General features: G+C 40.0%; 1 protein-coding gene across 1 annotated transcript in view; it reads right to left on the reverse strand.

Moving 5' to 3' along the window:
• Positions 1-16,939, reverse strand: part of ace (angiotensin I converting enzyme (peptidyl-dipeptidase A) 1) — a 32,175-nt gene that overhangs the window by 3,202 nt on the left and 12,034 nt on the right. The window contains exons 8-24 of the mRNA XM_073866721.1: positions 14,955-15,178; positions 14,701-14,845; positions 14,515-14,613; positions 14,186-14,308; positions 13,846-14,051; positions 13,600-13,740; positions 13,364-13,518; positions 11,674-11,761; positions 7,238-7,381; positions 6,901-7,092; positions 6,069-6,166; positions 4,713-4,885; positions 3,617-3,840; positions 3,275-3,419; positions 2,755-2,853; positions 1,523-1,645; positions 1,241-1,428 (exon numbers count right to left, since the gene is read on the reverse strand). Of these exons, the coding sequence (XP_073722822.1) occupies positions 1,241-1,428; positions 1,523-1,645; positions 2,755-2,853; positions 3,275-3,419; positions 3,617-3,840; positions 4,713-4,885; positions 6,069-6,166; positions 6,901-7,092; positions 7,238-7,381; positions 11,674-11,761; positions 13,364-13,518; positions 13,600-13,740; positions 13,846-14,051; positions 14,186-14,308; positions 14,515-14,613; positions 14,701-14,845; positions 14,955-15,178 (2,567 nt within the window). The remainder of the gene's footprint in view (positions 1-1,240; positions 1,429-1,522; positions 1,646-2,754; positions 2,854-3,274; positions 3,420-3,616; positions 3,841-4,712; positions 4,886-6,068; positions 6,167-6,900; positions 7,093-7,237; positions 7,382-11,673; positions 11,762-13,363; positions 13,519-13,599; positions 13,741-13,845; positions 14,052-14,185; positions 14,309-14,514; positions 14,614-14,700; positions 14,846-14,954; positions 15,179-16,939) is intronic.

The raw sequence follows: 16,939 nt of genomic DNA on the forward strand, positions 1-16,939 counted from the left end.
AGAAGTTTCCACGCTGCCAAATTGTCTATAAGGGGAACCAGTCTCTCGAGGCTGGTCTCTGATGTACAGCTTAAAACTCATCCGCACCCTGAACAATATTGACAGGGGCTGGAGTTTCTATCTGCCCCCACCGAGGGTAGTAGACCGACAAGGCCCATTTGTGATCCCCACAATCTCAGCCTATGCTCTGCTTAATCAGCAGCGGATCCAGAGCCTGGGGAACCAACGGCCAAACAGCGGGAGTGGAGCCTCACACAATGCACACAGACAGTCCCCTCAAAAGCTCACCGTGCACAGTGCCACAGTGCCGGTGTGAGGGGGGCTATAGGAATCTAAGCCCCTTATGTATTGTCAAAAGACTGTGATCTTTTGATGATTAAAAACGGTTTTAGTTCACAAATTCTATTGATTTACTTCTTATTATTTTGAATGTGTTTTCTTAGTACACAAATTCAGTCTGTTTGCAGTAGATCAGCGCATATTTTACACATGATTTATTTTGTTAAAGCATCTGTGAAGTTCGTTGTATGTGTTGAGTTGTTAAATCTGTTCTGCCCTGCAGGTGGCACTGTTGACAACACAAAGTCATTTGACATCAGCTTTTATTAGGTAGAAATAAAACAACTGTACCACCAAATATTCATATTTGCCTGTTCAGGCACAAAGGTCCCATAACATTACAGAGGAAATAACAGGCAGAAGTGAGGGAAAAAGAAAAACATAAAAAAATTGACCTTGGGGACTTCTCAGGTGGCTAAGCCCCTCATCACATCCGACCATAGCAATGCACCCCCCCACCCCCAGAAACAAATAGACTTACAAGCACGTGCTTGCTAAGGCACAAAAAGCTGAAGCTGGATTTTCTGGGTGCGGTTTTACAGCTTCCTGGTTCCTATGTCACCTGCCTATGACATGTTGTCTCAACATTGGACTGATTTTGTATACATTCGTCAGATGCAAACACGCAAAAGGCTACGCAGCACAAGTTCCCTTGAATGGGAACTATAAGTATAAAGCTAACATAATCTATTTCTTAGAAAGTAGAAACATTGTTTTATTCCCGTGAACATTAAATATTAAGTGGACATCATCAGGGACAGTGGTTATTATTCACATTTGATTCAAAACAAAATCAACTGACTTCAGCTTTATTACAATTCATCAGACTGATTTTCTACACATGGTATTTATTTTTCAAACAAACAGTACATTGCAAACCAACATGCATGAACTCATTTACTTTTGTACGGTGTCCAATCATATTCGGGCCATCCCAGCACTTCTCCGTTCTTCTGGTTCTCTTCCTTCAGCCATTCAATGAGAGGTTGGAAATATTCCATCAGAGGCTGGACGGACATCTTGGGCTGGCCGGTGATGAGAGTCATGGCTTCAGGCCAGGGTTTACTGAAGCCCATCTTCATCACATCACTGTGGGGCAGAAGACAGACCACATCAAACGTTGCTCTTTTATTCGTCGGTGTCCATGTGAAGAACAGAAAGAGTCTCTGAATGATTCACTCACCCCAGCAGTTTTCCTGCCTCTTTCGACTGATAGATGTCACAGTTGTGGAGCGGAGCTGGCTGACCCGCGGCTTCACACAGGGCCTTATGGAACTGAAACTGGACTACAAAGCTCACAAAGTACCTGGAGCCAAACCAAATCAACAGCCACTCAGAAGACTTGAACACATTCATGAACAATAGAGGAGAAAACACTTTTAACTATTTACTTATTGATTATCAAGTTTTAATCATTTAAAAAAAAATGTGCACAAGATTTTCTACTGTGCATGTTTAAGCCGGCCGTTTTTCGTGATCCCATTTTTCAAACTTTAGTTGGTGTGTAATGTTGCTGTTAGATCATAAATGATGCCTGTAAAAGTTAAATGCCAGGTGATATATTTTCTTTAACATAATTTGCTTCTCAAGGAGTACAGAGAACGGTTGGTTTGGACTACAGCCATCTACTTCCTGGTTGAATTACATCAATATAAGAGTGTTTGACTAAACTCCGCCCACAGGAATACGCAACCTGATCTTTTTTGCTCATTTTTCCGTGGCATTCTCATGGATCTCCGCATAGTTCCGTGGCCCTGCCACGGACTTTCTTTTCCGTGGCAGTCTCACGGATTGGTTACTCAACTGCTTTTTCCTATTTTCTTACCATTGTCGCTTCGGTTTAGGGTTAGATTTACATAAATTGACGTCCCTACCCAAACCTAACTCTAACCCCAACGCTAGGCGACATTTGATTAAAGTTTAAAAAATATAAAAGAATACATCAGAAAAAATAAACCAATACTTAAAGTGACATAATAACGCAAACACCAAATCTAACCCTAAACCGTAAATATGCGGAGATCCGTGAGAATGCCACGGAAAAATGAGCAAAAAATTCCGTGACTATCCCATGTTGCAATACGTCAGTCGCCAGCTAAGCTCAAACGGCTCTGCTAAGCTAAGCTACTGCAGTATAACAACACACTAAACAAACTACACAATCAGAACTTGTTACGCATTTCTGAACGAGGGACTTCATAGAACAAGGAAGACATCAGCCTGTTTTTAGAACATTGAAAACAGCGCTATACAGATAAGTAAATGTGTTTTTTTTACACGTGAAACATGAACACGTTATATTGTGCACTGTAAACAATGAAAGCTTCGAAAACACAGGAAAAATGTCCGCTTTAAAGTTATTTAAAAAATCTGATATATATCTGTCTGATATAATTTGATTCATTTGAACTCTACCTGACATAAGGCACGTTAGCTGGGATGTGAAACTTTGCACCAGGGTCAAAGTCTTCCTCAGTACGGGGAACAGGTGGACACAACCCCTGGTACTTCATTCTGAAAGAGTGGATAGAGATATCATAGTTTATTATAATACAACTGATTATCAATGGTTTATCAGAACAGAGCGAGTGAGAGTTCAACTCCATCAGTTTCAGAACTTCAAAGCAGTTTTATCAAGGAACGCCGCCAAATGCGGTGGGATTGTGCTAGAAGTCATGTCCATTGTAAAAACATTGTGCTTGGTACATCATTAAAACAATAATCAGTCTTTTGTGGCTGTTCGACCACATGAGCGTCTACATCATAAAAGCAAATCCGGTCAAATGCGTTTTCGACTTTCTCTGAATGTGGGCTAAAGTGAACGAGCTTAAAACATTTCACACCCCGTTATAGCGTTGTCCCCTTGTGATCAGATTGACCATCTTTTTTACAGGTGTAAACAGGGCCTGTTTAAACATGTTAAGACTTCTGTCACCTGAGGTTCCACCACTCTTTGTTGTATTCTGAGCTTGAGATCCGGCCATCAAACACTTTCCACCTCCACTGGTCCATCAGATAACCGAACGGCAGGAAGGCGATCTTATCCAAGGCAATGCTCATCAGGAAGTTAATGGTGCTCTCTACAGATCATTAAAGATCAATGACTAAACACAGTGTTTATCCACAAGAGAACTGTGTGTTTCTTAAATGTCTTGAAGACAGCATTTGACTGTAATAACGCAAATTGGTTTTATGTTTGTAATAACGATGTTATATAGGTTATATACAATGATGTTATTACAACTAGTTAATTTTGACATGTTGGGGATTGTTTTACCTTTGTTGTCCTCCACCTTGTCCAGCAGACCGATGCTCTGCAGATGTTTAGGTGTGGACACCGACAGGGCCAATACATCACCAATGGCCTCATGGAATCCAGGGTTGGCACCATCACGGAAGGAGATGGGTTGATCTTTATACTGTAGGAAGTACTGAACATGGCCCATCTCATGATGAACAGTGATGAGGTCATCCATGGTTACCACCGTGCACTGTTTTATCCTAGAGATGACAGGAAGATGAAAAAGGTTCACGTAAAGGTGTGCAAGATAACACGTGGGAAGGAAAAGGCATGCTTGTTGTTGATTCAGTGCAACATTCTTAGTTTATCTTATAGACACTAGAATGTGAGATTGTGGTTTGGTTTGTTTAGCTTGGCAGACATTTACATGATAACAGTTTAGTCAAGTCCAGTCCTGGACAAACATCATCCTGCCTGTGATTTGCAGCCAATACTGAAGAGTTTAGTATCTTATCTGCTGGAAGAAATAAACTCTGCAGGCCCCCAAAAAGCCAAAGAGACTTGATCCCATAACAAAGTGAGCTGTTTTGTTGTCTAGTGCTAACTGTATGTACCTGTAGGTAGCTGCCTTCTAATGTCGCTTTTCCATTGCATAGTACCCCACGGTTTAGGTTGGGTCGGGTCAGCTTATATTTGGGGACTTTTCACTGGGTGCATTACGTAGTAGGCAATACTCTCACTTGTATGATGTCACAACAGTAGGCAGTGCAAATATAATGACACGCCTATAATCCCTCCCACTCCGAAGTGTTACTAAACTCGATGGAAAAGCAAACCAAGCCAAAGTGAGGTGAGCTGACCCGACCTGACCCAAACTGTGGGGTACTATGCAATGGAAAAGCCCCATAAGTAAAGTGGAACCTCATGTGAGATAACGATAGATTTTAAATCCTCTACATAGATAGCAGACATGCACACATATATTTTGATATCTAACATTTGTTCTTGAATTGACCAAACCATTCAGTTGGTGCTGCAACTGATTTCACAGCAATTCTTATCTAACCAGTACAGTATGTCAGTCCTGCTGTCGTTCAGTATGAAGTAAGTTGATGTAATATCAGACGGGCACCTAAAGTCTTTGCGATTGTAGAAGTCCCAGGCGGAGGCGTGACACACCACTTCACGGCCGTCTGTGGGTTTCTCCAGCATGGACTTCTCCCAAAACTCAGGCGGCATGGGCAGAAGACCCAGTGAGGTAAAGAACCGGTCTGATTCGTTGAACATTCGCCTGGCGTCCCAACCCTGAGGAACCAAAGATCACATCACAGTTAATGTGCACCCTTATTTTATACTAATTTTACATGCAGGAAGAATTGTTGTTTTCAGTTTTAACCCTGTTACCATTATATTAACATCATTTTAAGGTCATGATGGGAAAAGGAATAACCTCTTCTTTGAATTTCAAAATATATACATTTATACTACGAGGCTGTTAAATGCTTTATTCTGATTGGTTGTGAAATGTTTCGCGGTCATCCATTATTTTTATTTATATTATTATTTTTATTTTTATTTTATTAATAATTGACACCCGTGCTCAATGTAGAGGTCTTCTCGGGTCCAAAGAAATGTACCCGACCCGAAATGACCCGAATCTCTTCATACCCGAACCCGACGTGCATAAATAAAAAAATTTTAAAGAAAGACTTGACCCGAGACAAACCCGAGAAAATTAGACCCGAGTCCGACCCGAACTAGTGAATTTTATTTTTAACCCGACTGGAACCGAATGTAAACGGCACTGACGTGTGTGCATTCTGCAGACCCACGCGCAGCAGTCAGACAGAAAGAAACTCCGGTGGCCTTGCAACCAATTTGGCGAGCTGCTCCATTCGTTTTACTTTGTTATCTGACGAAGACACCAACGTAACCGCTAAAATGTACATTTATAATGGACTGACATGTTTGTCTCAACGAAAATGAACCTTCCGACAACCACACAATGTCGCAAGCGCTCTTGGCAAACAGATGAGCGGTTTGAAAAGGACATTGACGCACAAAGGCGAGAGAGTTCGGGTCTTCTCGGGTTCGTTCAGAAAAAACACATTCATTTTTAAATTACCTGAGACCCGATGCCGCTATTATTGTACCCGACCCGTGTCCGAGGCACATGTGAAACATTTAGACCCGAACCCGATCGGGTCTCGGGTCGGACCTCGGGTTTTGGGATCTAAGTGGACCCGTGAAGACCTCTAGCTCAATGCACACCCGGGGTGTAACGGTACTCTGTTTCATGTCGTGCTGCATTACCAACATGGTATTTTCGAATAATCCCCATCGCCAATTATCCCTTAAGTGTATTACCATTTTTTCTTGTCAGAGGTCACAGTATACAACTTTTAAATGCAGTGTCTGAATATTTAGACTTGACAGACTTGCTGTGGGATCTGGTAGTAGTTGGAAAGTGCGTTTGTCTTGTTCTTACCTGAGCGATCATGGCTGGTGTGGCGTCCACTTGTGTAGCATCAGGGTATGGAATGGCAAGATCCATAATACTGGACCACGTCTGTGCCCACATGTTTCCTAAAAAAGCAGAAGAGATGAAACCGCATCTTACATTGGAGATGGTTTAGTGTCTCTGACCACTGAAGAAAACCACTGGCCTTGAAATTCCAAGCCATTGAATCTTCAGTCATGTGGAATCATCTCATATAACACAAAGAGCACACAGTTTCCCACACGCGCTTCCCCGAACACAAGCACTAATACACCTACAAACACACATTCAGTCATGCGTAATGATTTTGAAAGATAATTCAATACTGTTGATTCCTTTGGAGTTGCTGCAGAAAAGAAGTCCACACTTTAGTGTTTAGCCGAAATCCTCTCAACTATGATAGGAGTTTGCTTTGATCTCACTGTATCATGTATTTAGTTTGTGTTACATTGCCACAGTCCAGTGAGCAGTGACTTTAAGCTTTATTTTAAGGATTGTTTGTGGACAGCTGAATTCAGATTCAGATGTATGTCATTTGACTTTAACAAAACAGAATTAAAATGTTAGTTCAGAGAAATTCATACAGTATATTCAAATTCATTTTCATTACCACCTTGGGTGTGCATTGTTTTCGAATAATTCAATGGCCCGTTGTCAATTATTCCTTACTTAACAAATACAACCTTAGTGTTAATGAAAAATGTCTTTCAGGTACAGTATCAGGAAATTATAGACATAAGCTGGATAACTGAAGCTTCACATATAAAGAATATTTCAAAGGAAAAAAGAAGAAATTTCATTCATATGTTTCAGCTCTTACCAAGAAGATGAGCAGGAATGGGTCCTTTAAGATTGATGCGCTCTGCTCCATATTTCTTGTACAGGGCTCTACGCACATAAGCATGAACATTGAGGTAGAGCGGTTCTAGATCTTTCCACAAGGCTTCTAGATCTTGCTCTAATGTGGGGGTCTCATACAGAGAACGCCAGAACGCCCCATTATCTGTGTGACCTATAACGATGAAAAAACATTCAAAGCTCTCAGGAAAGTTCTGTAGTATAATTATGTCAGTAGAGTGAAAATTATTTGATCACACCTCCAGTATTGTATCAGGCTTTATACAAATAGTGCTTTTACTATATTTGGAGGAATTTACCATTGCTCCGTGCAGCTAAGTTGGCAAGCTCAACATATCTTTTGTAGCTGCTGCGGAGTTCTCTGCCCGAGGCGTTACGCCAACCCTGCCAGGCAAACAGCAGTTCATCATAGTCCCTGGACTCTGCCATGATCTTATTCAGATCTGAAACACAAGACACATGCGAGAAGATCAAAGCATAAGCGAGGCAGAATTCATTCATTCCGCGCCAATTAATTACAGTTAGTTTAACAGTACACAACTTTTAAACATTTTCAAAAAAATCTCATTCACATACCCCTGCTGAAAAAAAGAAAAAAACAATAAAACCATTACAGAAAATTCTAATGGTTTCCAATAAAATACCAATAGGAACCATTAGCTTTTACTATTAAAACCACTACACTGTGTTATGGGGCATATTCCATTAGAATCAATACATAGAACCAATACATACTATTAGAGACCAACAAAAACCACACTGTAGTGTGGTTTGGGCCATATTCCATTAGAACCAATAAAATTCCCAATAAAACCAATACAATTTCTGTGATGGTGTCTCTAGTTTTTTAGCAGGGACAACAGACATTTTCTGAAAAAAAAAAATGAAAATGTTCATCCTCCACTAGGGATGTAACGATTAAATCGTGTGTCCCATTAAAATGCCTGTCTGAAATTGATTCTGAATGGCAAGGCTGCGATTCTTTGTTTCATGCACAGCTTGTGCATGTACTACGGCATTTGGTCAGTAGGACGTCCTTGTCGATCTAAAATCATTATGAGTCGGAGTCGTTTATAACGTGCATTTAAAAAAGCAACACTCGTTAAAGAAAATCATTCAAAATAATCTTTATTACCATGAAAATACGTGAAACTAAGAACAGCAATATAAATATTCCTGTCGAATTTCCTGGAATAGCGTTTGTAATGATACTTTTTCTGTGGCACAAAGGGAGTTTCTGCATGAGAGCGCCCCCTGGCATTCGGATGTGCTGGGATTTCACAGTAATTCAATGAAATTCATTATTTGAGAAAATGCGCATTAGCACGATTAATCGTTACATCGTTACAAGTTCACTGTGTTTTATTTTAAGCTGAGCAGTGAAATTTCCATTTCCCATCATCCTTGACACTGTAAAATGTGATTTAAAGGGGCCATTTGTAAGAATTGAGGTAAAAGATTTTAAAATATGAGCTACACGCATCAAAAGAATGAGAAGAAATAAAGGCAAAGATGTCATAAAAAATGACAAGGTATAGTGCTGCAGAGATATCAATCTGAATTAGCATGCTAAATTACTAGCTACAGCCCGACAGGTGTCGTAACACCAGTTTCGACCATGGGAGGCGGTATGCGGGCCACGTACATAACCGCTAGCCAAACTGCAATACACGAATAAGTCCCACGTGTGGGTAGTACAGCCCACTATTACCGCTGCGTCAAAAAACTAAGGCAGCTGACTTGTTGACTTAAGAGGCATGAAGGCAGCTCAGAGAAATGCGATTTGGACATGCCTTGATGCCTTCCTGCCTTGCAATAGGGTTTTTGGACGCATTTCAGTTCAGGGAAGAGAGCGGAAGAATGGCTGAAGCAAGAGACATTTACCACTACCACAACCATTCGCTGCAGGGAACAACGCGCTCGGAATCACAAATAAAATCTGATAAATAAAGGAACCGAACCAGAGTAAATACTGGCACTGCTTTTCATAGATGGAGGAGACAACTAATGGACATGAAAGAAATGAGGTTCGACTCTGAAATGACAACATTTCTTTTCGATTGGTAAGTAAGATGCTGTGAGTATTTCGCTAGAAGTTCACTTATAATAGGCCTTGCGATAACCTATGCTCAGCTTGTACATGAACTACGGCTTTGTGCAGTAAATGTGGATCCATCTGAAAGCAGCTGATGGCGATTCACTTTTAATCAAGAAACCGGCTTCACTGACGAGAAGCGCAATGACTATCGCATGCAAATTATCGTGCATCCTTAGCTGTTAGCGTTTAACAGTTAGCTCTACCCACAGATCCGATCCGGTTTTCACCCGTTATCTACCAAGCTGATGCTAAAATGTAACATTAGCTAAGAAGCTTGAAATGTCTTCGATGATAATGAACACCAAATGGACGCACGAAACGTAGCGGAAAACATTGCAATGTTAATGAGACCGAATGGTTTTTTTTGTGATAACTTACTTAGTTGCTAATGTAAAACAAACTTGATATATGCTGCTAAATTAAAATAGACCAACTCACTTTCTGTAGGTATACTGCCCCCATCTTTTTGGAGTGTGGAGTATAAATTTTTTTTTTTTGGCGGACATTTTAAATGGCCCCTTTAAATATGTTTTTATTCAAAGTGAGTTCTAGGGCTGCACGATAAATCGCATGCGATAGACATGCGCATCTCTTCAGTAAAGCCAGTTCCTTGATAAGTAGTAAATCGCCATCACCTGCTATTCAGATGGAGCAGCATTTACTACACAAAGCCACAGTTCACTGACAAACAGGGCAATTTCACATTAATTATCGCGGAAGTATCGCCTGTGATTTGTGTGCGATATGTGTCAGGGAACTACAGATTTGTGTAGTAAATGCTGCTGCATCTGAATAGTAGGTGATGGTGATTTACTACTTATCAAGGAACCGGCTTTACTGAAGAGATCCGCATGACTATCGCATGCGATTTATTGTGCAGCCCTAGTGAGTTCTGTATATTTTCTAAGTTTTGGGATGTAAATAGTATGGATATTGTTTCATGGTGCTATAAGGCAGTGTTTCCCAACCAGAGGGATTGGGCCCACGAGGGGGGCCTCAGCAGATTTCCAAGGGGGCCTCAAAATGACTTAAAATTATTAAAAATTGACAAAAGAAGCATTAAAATAAGCTAAAACAAGCAAAGATCAAGATGTTTCTTATTTTTTGGCCATTTTGGTAGCAAATATAGATCGGTCTAGTCATTCCAAGTTCTGTTTAATTTTATGTGAAAAAATTTGAGTGAGTGGGGGGCCTTCAAATATTGTTGTGGGCAACTAGGCGTCCTTGAAGTGAAAAAGGTTGGAAACCACTGCCATAAGGCTACTGTAGTCGGAATGATTATGTAAGGAATAATTGACGACGGCTGTTGAATTATTAGAAAAATAATTTTTCAATAATTCAACAGCCTGGGGTCAATTATTCCGCTCATACTACGCACCTCAAGACATCGATCAGATGATATATTTAAAGGGATTCTTCCGGTGTACTTAAATCGCTATTGTGAGTAGGACTATTTCTTCCGCGTCTCATCCAACGGCTCTTTTGCTTGTTCCAAAACGTCATTTTAAAGCTGGCAATTGAGGCTTGAGCCGTTGATAGCATTCTAATGCAGTTATTAATGAAGTTATTAGAAAGAGAGCAACAGAGACACAGAAAGAAAGACAGAAAGAGAACGAAAGAGAGAGATGTGTGAACAAGGCTACCTCTGTGCGTCTCTAAACAGTGCTGTTATTGCCTCGGAAAATTGTCTGTCATGTTGTTTTTGTTTCGTCCTTTATTACAGTTAACTATGCGAGGTGATATGGAACTGTAATGCGGTCAAGAGAGCTGCCTGGAACTATGTTCGGCATGCGTTTCCCAGAAAATAATTGCACACCTCAGAACATTCATCAGGCAATCAGATTCAAGCATTCAATGGACCAATAGTATAAGTAAGAAATAATTAACAATGGGCCGTTGAATTATTCAAATAATTTCATTATTTTCAAATAATTCAAAAGGACCGTAGTCAATTATTCCACCTATACCACGAATACTACAGACATTGATCTGGTGTTTATTTTAAGACATTTGACAGGTCAGGTGTGCGTTTAAAAATAATCAAAACCTGTGGGACATTTCTCAACCAATCAGAATAAAGTATTCAATAGCCCTGTCGTATAAAGTATTAATATTGTCTACAGATCATGTGTGTGTGATACTTACTTTATGTGTCCACCTCAATGTATTAACATCTTAAAGGGATACTTCACCGATTTAGCATTCAGCTTTGTATCTGTAGAAACCCGGCAGTATTACTAAATGACCATGTTTCCCTCCATCATTCCCCCCTGAGAGAAGAGATACCTGCATTTTGGTTCTGCAAAAAAGTCCTCCGATGATGCAAAAATCGTCATATTACATCATCGGAGGACTTTTTTCAGAACCAAAATGCAGATATCTCTCCTCTCAGGGGGAAATGAGGGAGGGAAACATGGTCATTCAGTAATACTGCCGGGTTTCTACAGATACAAAGCTGAATGCTAAATGGGTGAAGTATCCCTTTAAATCTGATGCACTGTGTATTAAATATCATTTAAATGCGATTTTCCCTATTCATATCAATACCAGTGACGTATCTTGTTAATATTAAATATCTTTGCCTAAAGTGTCTGCCAAGCGTGCTGTACAGGTATAAAAAGTTCAACATGAACTCACCTGGATCCAAAGACAGACAATCTGATTTACTTTTGCAAACTGTTGCCACGCTGTATAAGGTCTCCATGGAGGCTAGCAAATTGTTGTACTAGAAATAAAAAACATAAGAACATATTTGATCATAGTCCACAAATTTCCATAATATGCTTAAAGCCTGTATAAGTTTCTTTATTCTGTTGATTACAAAAGAAGATTATTTGGATGGTAAGCACACAGTTGACTGTACCCATTGCCTTCCATAGTATATGTTTTTTCTATTGTGGAACTTAATGGGTACCGTTAGTTAAGTATACAGGTTATCAAAGAAACTAATACAGGTTTAAAAGGCAGGATAGGCAGGAATTATCTAAAAAAAAACTTTTTTACAAATTTGTTTAAACTCTTTATATACCAATACATAAGTAAAATGTAAGTACTCTGAAAAAGAGAGTATAAAAATCTAGTGTCTGTAGACCTCTCACGACTGTTTTAAACACAGCTCATTTTTCCATTCACTCCACACCCTCCCTTCTGGGTTTCTTCTAAAGCCACGCCCCCAAAACACATGAACGCACGACGCTGACCGGCTCTGCTGGGAGAAGCATTTTCCTCAGACAAGCGGAGAGGATGCATTATGCATGTAATAATACACCTAACTTTATCACTATGAATATAAACAAATAGGATGGCTTTTAGTACTCACTATTAAGCTAGCATATCGATACTGGTAAAGTTTAAAATTTATTTTGTTTGATTCGGTAACAAACAAGCTAGTTATATTTATAAGACAAAAAGCTAAAAACAGATTGCATTGATACAAGTTTTTTATTACCATCAGTTACACTGTGATGAAGGTGAATTTCGTGGAAGATTCATAAAATATACAGTGTTTTGCATGTAAGAGTTTCCGTGATAGAAGCATTGTTGACTCTGATGAGGACTACACTCCGGAGACAATACCACTACCGCATCGTCGACTCGGGGAAAAGCCATGCGATATTTACTCTCGTTTGATTTCTTTGTTTATTCCTTTTTTTGCCTCATTTGCCTTCGCTGACTGCACATGTAGGTACTGTAAGTTCTGAATGCTCTTTCTCTGCCGTACTTTTGCTCTTCCTAGAGTGCCTTGTGCACGTTCAAATCAATTGGGTGTGCGCATGTGTGGGCAGATCCCATAGCAACAGGGGTGGTGCCATGGTTGCGAGAGAGAGTGAGAGTCGTGCAAGCCAATTATTTGTTTCATCCCAAATGGAAATAATTAGCTGTGCTCGAGTTTTATGCTCTCTTTTTCAGAGTACTTACATTTTACTTATGTATTGGTATATAAAGACAGTTTAAACAAATTTGTAAAAAAGTTTTTTTAGATAATTCCTGCCTATCCTGCCTTTAAAACAACATAAGGGTGAGTAATTGATGACAGAACTTTCACTTTTGGGTAAAGTTTTAAAAAAAATTAAGCATGTATGGCATAACATGGATTAGCATTTGAAATTGTTTAATTTGCACTTCAAATAAATAAAGTTGATCAAAGTATTTTTGTATTTGAATTCAAACTAATATGTGTCTTTTCTACACTACTCATGTGTTACGTACTTCTCCCATCTGCTACTGGTCATACAAAGGATATAGCCGCGCCCCAAACTCACGCTATTTGTTGAAACAACCAGCTTGTGTAGGGCTGGTTGGAGATGCATGGGTTTATCTCTCTTACCTCTTTAAGTTCTTCTTCAGGAAGGGCAGCTCTTTCAAGATCACTCAGTTTAGTCAATATTCTCTTGACATTTTCATCCTGGAAATCGCTGGCATCAAAGTTGCGGGCCTCTAGCCCATATATCTTTGTGTGATTGGCCATCTCCAAGTTCTTCATCAGCTAAAGCCAGAAATGTCAGCATGAGACACAGAGAGAAAGTTTTGCTGTATGAGTGTACGTACAGAACGTCTGGGGTCTCAGCATGCTCTGCTTGTTGGCTTCATTGATGTCAGTGTTGTAGGTCCACGAAGCCTCAGTGTAAGCATTCCAAACCTTCTCTGCCGTGCTGTTGTAGTCATCCAAGAACTTTTTTGCCAGAATTTCATCTGTTATCTTACCTGAAATGTTTAAAAACAAAGAATGAGAAGGTTTTTATGTTCAACACGACAGTTTCTGTTGTATAATCTTGAGATGAAACCATCTGATTTTGTTGATGAACTCGCCTATGTCTTCAGGATAGCCTTCTGGTACTGGTGGTACCCAATTAAAATCAGGCCAGCCCAACGTCTCATTCTTATTCTGTTCTTGCAGCCAGTTTATAACGGGATCAAAATATTTCATCAAGGCACTGGCGTCCATTTTGTCAGTGCCCACAGCCTCTTGTAGCACCTTCGTCCATTCCTCTGAAGATCCGGTCTTCAGGAGTTTCCTTACACACAAAGTTAGAACATTTAGTTCCAAAACACAGCCTTCCTAATGTTTACACACAATAAATGAACCTTATCTTATAATGACAGTACAGTAATGTTATGAGTATCATTTGTCTTAATGCTCAACACATACTCTAAAACAGCTCCGGCCTTTGTGGATCTGTAGATATCACACTTGTAGAGAGGTCCAGTATGTCCAGCTTCTTGACACAATTTCTCATGGAATTGGAACTGAAGAATGAAGCTTACAAAGTATCTACCAATGAAACAATTGGAACAAAATTATCTTCTCTGTAGCAAAACTGTAGCACAGCTAAAACCATACGTTTGATTCTTAGTGAGAACACCAAATGCCAATCATATACACCAAATGCTGTACTCTTGTGTGTCTGACAAATGCATACAGTACTGTTCATGTAAATGTATGCATCACATCTTTACAGGCCATGATAAGATTCCCACCTGATGTAAGGAGTGTTTCCAGGAATGTGATATTTTGCTCCAGCATCAAAATGCTCCTCTGTACGTCTGACTGGAGGACAGATTCCTTGATACTTTGTCCTGATACAAAGGACAGCACATATGGTCTCTTGAAAAAACTCTATTGGTTTCCACAATAATCAGCTTAAGTAACTGCTGGCAGTTTACCTGAGATGCCACCAGTCTGCATTGTAGCGTTCAGGCGGCGTTTGTCCGCTAAAAACTCCCCAGCGCCACTGATCAATAAGGTATCCGAAAGGCAGGAAGGCAATCTTCTCCAAAGCCATCTTAAACAGGTAATTGATGTCGCTTTCTACACAATTTCAACCGCATTAGTATTTGTTATTATTTTTTATTTGTTATTAGTAATAGTTTGTTTTTTTAGAGTTTGGTGGAATTTTTTCTAAATGTCTTTCACCCACCATTATCTTCGGTCAGTTGGTCCAGAAGTCCAATAGCGTGCAGATGTTTAGGTGTGGAGACAGAAAGAGACAGAACATCACCTATGGCCTCATGAAAGCCAGGATTTGCTCCTCCCCTGAAGCTCACCGGCTGGTCTTTGTACTGGAGATAATATTCAATATGGCCCATTTCATGATGTACCGTGAACAGCTGTTCCATGGTCACTATGGTGCACTGTTTGATTCTGCCAATGACAAACGCACATACAGCTTTACTATCACAGAATCACATTGTTTTGGAATGGCAAACAAATTGTAGGTTGATTCCTTTAAAGACAGCAATATCAGCTCAACCCAAGGGTGTCGCTAGACCCCTTTTACTAGGGAACATGCCCAATTGTAAATCTGTTGTGCCCCAGTAAAAATCTCGAATTTGTATGCATTGCAACGTAGTAGTGACCCAATTCACCCTAACCCTGTCCCGCAGCCTTTAGGCTGAGTTAAAAATGCTGTGAAGGGTCTTTGGGATGCTTTTGTTACGCAGATCTGGCAACCCACATAGCCCTGCACACAGAAGTCCAGTTGACAGCACGTGATTGAGGGACTGTATGCTATGAAACATGACAAAGCTAAAGTCAGTTTCTAATAAATATCAATAATCTTATTTTAAGCTAGATCATATTGGCTCAGTTGGACATTTGATTTTTTTGTGCAAAGCAGGGAAAGAGAACCAGATGGAAAGATGAGTTTGACGGAGGTAAGAGTTCATAAACTGTTATGATGGTGGTGGATTAACCCAAGTGCAGACAGAGATAACTCAAATAAGACTTTTATTAAATGTACAAAACAGAAAACAAAACCCACGAGGGGGCAAAACAATATAAACAAGATACTAAAACAGAGGAAGTGAACACTAAACAAGACTAGACTGTAACTACACTTAACAGGGTGACACTACACAATGAACTTGACAATAAACACTACTTGACTAGACTTACTATAACAACATACTCACAGGTATTTGGAACACAATGCACAAGCACAGGACAATGAATACAAGAGGATTAAATAGGGGAACAAATCAAGAGGGGAACAGGTGATATAAATCAAACAATAATGAGAAGGATGACAAGGGAGCGGGGTAAAAGAGACAAGACACAGGGAACACGTGGTCCAGTAAACCAATACTAAGACCACGTGAACCCACACAAAACATGGGTCTGTCATGATTCTGCCACAAGACTAGATTAAACAAAGGACAAGATGGCAGAACCATGACAATAAACAAACTAGTCAGGTCAGTTTTAGATATTAGGTGAAAAAGTCTCAGGAAAACCTTTGGCAAGTCTATTGAATTGCATTTATTGCTGAGACAACACATTTGTGTTCTGCACTGTCTTTGATTGTGTATTATAACAATGAAGTAATCTTTTAAATATGAAATTAATTTTTATTCACTAGTTTAGGACACTTCATAAACAGTTGGCTGAGAACCTAAGTATTTTAATGCATACATGTTTACCTTTCCTTCCCTGCTGAAAAAACAGCATACCAGCAAGACCAGCATAAGTTGTGTTTTGGTGCTGGTTTGCTAGTGAACACCACCTAAACCAGCATCAGCACCAGCATTAGCACCAGCTAAACCAGCACCAAACTAGCATTAGCACCAGCTAAACCAGGAACAAACCAGCATTAGCACCAGCATCCTATGCTGGTCATACCAACAAGACTAGCATATGTTGTGTTTTGGTGCTGGTATGCTGGTGACCACCAGCTAAACCAGCATCAAACCAGCATAGACCAGCATAATTCCCATGCTGTTTGATGCTGTTTTTTCAGCAGGGTTGTACTTGTTGCAGTGTAGGGATAGTGGGTTAAGCAAGCAATGGGCTGCACAGTTCACACATCAGGCTTTTAAGAAAAAGTATAAGAAAAAAATAAGGGGGGCACGAGTCCCAGTAAAGCTTTATGTCCAGGAACGCCCCTGGCTCGATCAGGGATGCAAG

This window comes from Misgurnus anguillicaudatus, chromosome 4 (genome assembly GCF_027580225.2).
Source record: "Misgurnus anguillicaudatus chromosome 4, ASM2758022v2, whole genome shotgun sequence".
NCBI classification, from domain to species: Eukaryota; Metazoa; Chordata; class Actinopteri; order Cypriniformes; family Cobitidae; genus Misgurnus; species Misgurnus anguillicaudatus.